Source organism: Teleopsis dalmanni, chromosome 1 (assembly GCF_002237135.1).
Source record: "Teleopsis dalmanni isolate 2A chromosome 1, ASM223713v2, whole genome shotgun sequence".
Classification (NCBI taxonomy): domain Eukaryota; kingdom Metazoa; phylum Arthropoda; class Insecta; order Diptera; family Diopsidae; genus Teleopsis; species Teleopsis dalmanni.
The window spans coordinates 56,368,305-56,375,737 of NC_051846.1; the positions used below are offsets into that span (position 1 = coordinate 56,368,305).

At 28.7% G+C, this 7,433-nt stretch overlaps 1 protein-coding gene across 1 annotated transcript; it reads left to right on the forward strand.

The window, feature by feature from the left end:
- The first annotated feature begins 363 nt into the window (after positions 1–363).
- LOC119681810 (forkhead box protein K1-like) lies at positions 364–3,981 on the forward strand. The gene is made up of 7 exons (XM_038095101.1): positions 364–385; positions 1,478–1,578; positions 1,639–1,859; positions 2,915–3,099; positions 3,161–3,256; positions 3,341–3,404; positions 3,475–3,981. Exons 1-7 carry the CDS (start codon positions 364–366, stop codon positions 3,827–3,829), a joined length of 1,044 nt encoding a protein of 347 aa, XP_037951029.1. The 3' UTR covers positions 3,830–3,981.
- The last annotated feature ends 3,452 nt before the right edge of the window (positions 3,982–7,433 follow it).

Sequence of the window (7,433 nt, forward strand, 5' to 3'; positions counted from 1 at the left end):
CTCTAATTAATAAGCATAGGCACGCTTCACTTTTTGAAGGCGATTAGATACATCTAACAGACTGCCATCCTCGGGGTTAGATTCACTTAGTATTAAAAGTTAAATTCTTGAAATAAAATATTTTTAGTCTATAGTAAACCGCATCTACACAATATATTTATTTACGAGATAAAATCTCAGCCACTAGACAGTACAGTAGATATGCTGCCATTAATTCTACATGATTATGATTAATAATGCATAATTCGTTATATATGATTTAATTAAAATTCCAATAAAAAGTGGAAATATGATACCAAATCTCTCGCCTAATATCTAATATACTCCACAAAATTCATGTAAAACACTTTATCCTTCTATATAATGAATTACAGAAATAATGTACGTAAGTAGTTAATTAAAATATCAATAAAGACATAAACATAAACGATTTTGCAATTTTTGGTGCTGTTAACTGGCATTTATTTAATTTTTTTCCCAATGCACTAAACAAATTTTGCGCGCATTTTTATTATTTTAATGAGTATTTTGATAAATTATATTAAGAATTTTTTTTTTTGTTTAAAAAAAAACTGCGAATCAAAATGTGTTACATACATTATTAGAGCTACAAGTATTACTTCAGCTATTGAAAATTTCTAGTATATTGATGGTCCAGTATACTTGTGCTCAAATACAGAGAACCACTCCATAATACCATATGGTGTTTTCGAGAATTTTGTATTACACAAATAATATTATATTAAACATTATATAAAGGAGGTTTCCTTTTCGAACATATAAAATGTTTCCTCCTTTCGTGTTTTCTACTCATGGAAATGTTTAAATTCGTGCATACTCGAGCTGTTCGAGCATTTTGGAGTGCTAACGTACACTGACTAAACAATTTAAATCTGAATCTATTACCAGTCTATAATCTAACTCTATTAAAACAAAGAGAAGAAGTTAACGTCCCAATACTACTTCGCCATAATATTAAAGGAACACTTAATTTAAAAAAAAAAAGGAATTACTGAAGCTGACTCTTTTTTGGTTAGATATTTATATATCTTTCACTTAACATGTGTAGCTTTCGATGTTATACTGTCTAGTTTTTTTTTCCTGTTTTCTATTGGTTTTATTTTTTCCGATCAGATACAACGGCTTTCCGCTCAAACATACTTATTTTGTTAGTTAACTATTTCCCATCATTTATCCATTGTTTCTCTTTTGTGTTGTAAGTTGTAAGTTCTCTAGACATAAACTGAAAATAGGATTGTTTTTTAAGTTTGTTTTGTAAGGAGTGTGCTAGCACTTGTTCATTTGAAAATAACATACTTATAGCTCTGTAAAGTAGACCCGATCGTCCTTGCAGCCATTATCAATCCATTTCTTTCCTGTTAACATATTGTTTAATATGTATTTATTTATATATATACATATATTTTTAAATATTGATTTATACTAATTTAGCAAATTTTTTATGATTTTCTTTTAGGTACGATAAGTGCAGCAAACAGTTGTCCAGCAAGTCCGCGTCAAAGTTTTCATCAAAACCAAAACAATTACAACAATTATGCAAACAACAATTTACAAAACGTAAATCCAACAACAACTTTTATACATTTTAACATAAATAATAATGTTTATTAATTTTAGCAGGATTTATTCCAAACACCTTCAACTGCTAGTTACAACCACAATGAGAAGCCACCTTACAGCTATGCTCAATTAATAGTACAAGCTATATCTGCTGCACCAGATAAGCAATTAACGCTATCGGGCATTTATTCATTTATTGTGAAACATTATCCATACTACCGAAAGGAGACTAACAAGGGTTGGCAAAATTCCATACGTCATAATCTCAGTTTAAATAGGTAAGTACTGTATTAAAAATTTAACAATTAAAAAATTCTAATAGTAAAAAAATATTCTTTTAATATAAGTGTTTATATAATTGAAGCTTTTAATTTAGGAAGAGATTGACCCATTGTTCTTTAGTAACTTATTTAAAAGTTTTAAATAAATTGATCTTTCCGAGGACGAATAGATCAAACAATTCAATACAATACTCATCTGCCAACACAATGTCGTTGTTGCTAATCTAATCGGTAGATCACTTTATATTAGGAAACATGAAGAAAATTTAAATACGAATATATGGGTTAGACTATGATTAGATGAGAGTAAAGTGAAAAGAGGAAGGGATGTTTGGGATAAGGGGGTTGAATAAGAGCTGGATGGGTTTTAATTAAAACTAGCCAGGGTCGTGGTGTAGAAGTTTATGTAATTTAATAGATTGGAGCCAAATATTAATAGGGCTCCGATTTATATATATATTAGGATATAAGAACAAAGGGACGACGTCATGTGAAGTGGACCTGCAGTTACAGCAAAAATGGAAAATTGACTTATTTATAAGTGACAAGTAACTGTTTATCACGCGAATATGTCCTGATTAGCATAAAAAAACTGGTTGCTGCACGAGGACATCGTCTCTCCTCTCTAGAGATATCACACGAAAGCTAGTGGAAAGCTTTGTTACTATGTAACCGTGACTCGAAGGGGATACTGCAATAGTATGAATAGCTATTAGCCCTTGTTTGTGTTTAGCTTCTATTGCAGTGGGTTTTTATGCACTCATTAGATGCGAAGACAAGGATCGTCTGATGCGGCGTAGAGAAAGGGCTTTATGTCCATGTCACGAATAAGATGCAGATCTGTGCGGCACACAAAATATTGCTTGGACATTAGTTAATAATACTTTTTTACAACAAATATATTGAAGATGATCAACATACAATGACAGCCGGTAAAAGTATCTTTCATGAAATTTTGAGTAGACCGTTTCTTTAGTTCTTTAAGTTATAAAATTCATATCGATATTATTGTCAATTGTTACGATAATAATAAACTTTTTGTACTTTTGTAGATATTTTATTAAAGTGGCACGTTCTCAGGATGAACCAGGTAAAGGTAGCTTCTGGCGTATTGATCCTGATAGTGGTGCCAAATTGATTGATCACAGCTATAAGAAGCGACGTCAACGCAGTAGTCAAGGTTTTAGACCTTCATACGGTATGCCACGTTCTGCACCAGTATCACCAAGTCATATGGGTATTTTTATAACAAATTTTCAAAGAAAAGATTTTTATTAACAAAATAATTTTTTTTGTAGACAATTCACGTGAGAGTTCACCATTGCAAGATATTGTATTACAATCTGCACCTGGATCACCAGGCTTATCTTTGGAAAATCGTCCAGCTGAAGCTGGTTAGTAAACAAAAATTGCAATAATATTAATATAGTTTATATAATGTGTAATATTATCTTTTCTTTTTTTTTTTTTTGTTAAAGATCTTGTGTATAATTCTCAAAATGTACACCAATCAGCTGCAAATAATTCTCACACTCAATATAAGTAAGCATAAAATTATATATATTTATATTTATAAAAAACTGAAATAAATATGCAATTATAATTTTATTAGTAGTGGCAGCCCATATTACATTTCAAATCAAAATTCTGTTATTGGTTTACCTGGAGGAGCACAATTACAACACGAAAGCAGTGGAAATAGTGGAGGCAATTCAGTTGGAACTCTTATTCAACTCAAACGTAATAATCCCATGACTGCAAATACTGGTGCAGCAAATATTGCTCATCACCAACAACAGCAGCAGCAGCAGCAACAACAACAACAACCACAGCAACAACAAATTAAACAACCACTACATCCTGATATCATCTATGAGGAAATGCCAACAGATTATAGTGGCAATATGGAATCTGGCGATGAGTGTGACGGTGCCAAACGGCCAAAATATATTTCTGAAGTACTCTGATGTGTTTACAATGTGCGTGTTAAGCAACATAATTGAAACCTATATACATTAAATCAAATTTGAGAAACGACAAACACACGTAAACACAAAAACAAATACAAATACCAATCATGTATATTGAATTTGACAACAAAAATTATGTGAATTTTGCTTATTTTATTACCATATTTTAATATTAGTTTTTTTTTATACTTATATATTATAATTTCGAAAATTTATTCGTGTAACGAATTCAATTTAGTTTTTTTGCTCTTTAGACGAATTCAATATACTTGAAGATCTAAAAAGTTTACAAAAAAATAAAAAACAAAAGAAAAAAGCATTGAACTTTTAAATAATCATTACTAAGTTGATGTAATTAAGTTTGTATTTGATTACAAAATATGTATAATTCTATATTAAAATTATTATTGATCTACAAAAAATTTATTATTATATAAAATTACTTGTATAATGATTGCACCTCTTTCTATTAATAAAACAACCAATTAAGTGTTTGGACAAAAAATGTGTATTAAACCTAAACTCCATTAGCGTTTTTATTTAAGACAAATAAATATTTCCATTAACTTAATAAGTATTATATATATAAATATATATGAAGTAGACAGTAAAAATCAGTCTGTTATCCCTTAAATATTCTAGCTGTAGCGACAACAAAATCAAGGATATAATATACAATTATATTTGGTAAATTATACTTTAGTTTATTAATTACTATACTAAATTTTATTACGTCAAATCCCAGCGCTTCAACAAAAAAGGTCTTGGATCATTGGAACTAAAAACCAAAGCAGCAGCGACAGCCAGACGCTCCGTTTATGCATCATAACTTTAACTACAAACAACAAATGTATGAAAAAGCAGCGATTAAGATGGTTTGGACATATGATAAGAATGCTAGATATGAGAGTATCGCTTAAGATTTATGAGAACGAAGTAGGAACCAGCAGAAGAAGAAGAAGGCGATCAGGAAAACGATGGAAAGACAGTGTGCAGCAGGACTTAAAAGTAATGAATATAAGAAATTGGAAAAGAAAAGCAAAAAACAGAGAACAATGGAAGACTGTTGTTAAATAGGCTTAGGTCCTACATGGACTATATAGTCACGGATGATGATGAAAATTTTAACTATTTATTCACAAATTTTGAAGATGTCGATTTATGCCTGCAGTGTGACCACAAGTAAGTCGATTACAAACTGTTAAAAATTAGCTTATATTTTAAATTATTACAAAAAAAAAATGATTTCGAAATGAAAATGAGCATAATTTTACAATGCAAACTGAGCTTACCTTACCCGTCATAGTTCTTGTTGTTTCTTATATTCGTTAAAAATCCTGAGGGATATTGTATTAACATTCTTATTATTTTTAATAAGATTTTCTAATAATAAACTTCAAAACAAAATAAACTAAATATTTTATTAATTAATTAAGAAATAATATTATAACAGATTATTGTTTTAAACTTCTTAAAAGTTTTAATAGTTTTAAATGAATCAAAAATTACAAATGATAGTAAAGAATGATGATATTGTTTTTATTTGGTAACTTAACACAAGTTTTCACATTTTATATAATATTACATATTAAGTAAGTTAAAATCTATATGTTTCGCAGTTAAATAAAATATTTTGGTAAATATTTCTTGCCGCGTAGCGTTTTCAAAATTCAGAAATTAATTATTCATTATTCAGGAATGTATGCGTTTATGTGTATGGATGGATGGCTTATCTCTGTTTTAAATTTATTAAAAATAAGAAATTAAGTGTATTTTACAGATTTTTACATTATGTACAAAATACCCCTATTGTATGTGATACGTTTATACTATGTTCAGACAGCCAAATTTTCTTAATTTTATAAAAATGAAATTAAGTTAATTTCGAAATGAAGGATATCATATTTTTTTTTGTTTACAAATTAAATGATAAAAATTATATGCTCCAAACACTATTTGTATCTGGATAATTTTGAATTTTGATTATTATAACTATAAAGGATGACATTCAGTAGTTTTATTAGCTTTAGTGGATTCACATACTTGAAGAATTATTACTTTTCATTCTATTTTAAATTAATAACAGTTAACAAATATAAATATAAAAATTTGCACTACTTTCAAAATATTTTTCCAGTTTTATTAAAATGAACTGTTACTGACATTTATTTAAAAAAAATACTACTTTTTTGTTATCTCATCTTTATTTTTTCCTTTAAATTTATCTTACGCATAGTTGCATTTGAAATGTCCCTTCATTTCAGCCCTCGTTTCAACGTAATTAAGGCTATTTTTCTTAATTTTGTTCTAACACTAAAACTGAATTTTGTATGGAAAAAATAACTTAATTTAGCTGAAAATAGCTGAAACGTAGACGAAATTAAGCTAATTAAACTTTTAAAGTGCTTTTACTGATAAGTGATACCCAAACTTTATAATTCCTTTAAAGATGTTATGTAATGTTTAAAAGCGATGTTTCTCACTAAAATTGTTAAACCGCTTTAAACTAAAAGAGGTTTTCTATCAGAATTCTTTTAAGGCCGCTTACAAGAACCTAATATGGGGTTTACACTAGCTGAAAATGAGGCATTTCAAATGAATCATATGAAAGTGTTTACATTCGTTGTAATTCATTTGTTCTTATTTCTTGATTTTTCAAGTTACCTATTTGATTTTTGGTCTGTGCCAACAAAAATATTACATGAAGGTTAAATATACCTTCAAATCTTACAATATAAACTGAAAACTTATTTTTAGCTTCGATTAATTTATCTTTGGAAAGTAGAAGTTCCAAAAAGACGTGTGTCGTTTTCAAGGGAATGTAACCACCAAACATTTGTTTATCTTTTTCGTAAATATGTCGAAAATAGCTTTCTCAAACTGTCAAAATGCCATGAAAAGCTTTTATTAAGGTATTTTCAACGTATTCATCTGCATTCGGAACATATATGGAACTCATTCTAACCTCGTTTGATGTCATTTATACAGAATGAGATTCCATGGATCTCATTTGCGCTTGAGATTTTGTATGCAAAAATGAGTCATTTACTTGTAATTTTTGATTTGTGACCAAAATAAGCCATTTGTGGTCAATGTAAATGCCATATAATACTGATTTTAAGTTCCTGAAAAAAACTATATTTGCAATGTAGTTGCTGTTTTTGCGAAAGAGTTTGTTAATGTAATAGAATAGAACACTCGATTATTTGTGTTTTCAATTGAGTAATAATTTTAATCCAGCATCACTGCATGAATTCTGCAGATTAACATTTTTATTGTAATAATGCAACAGCATTATTTGTAAGATTACGATTTCTTGGGTCCCATGTTTTTACTACATGTTTCTACTATGCTTTATAGCGATATGGCTTGTTTCAGAGTCAAACATGTTAAGTTTTTATATAGATTACACAGATAACATCTAAATGAGCTAGATGGATTATTTGTCATCATATTATAATCTATACTGTATATTCATACTTGTTGTTACTATGTCGTGATTACATTTTGTTCATTCAATCGGTAATAAAATTTACAATTTTTGACCCCACATTGCAATATTAAGTTAGATTGGCCAAATAACTTTCTTCAAGAACTGTCG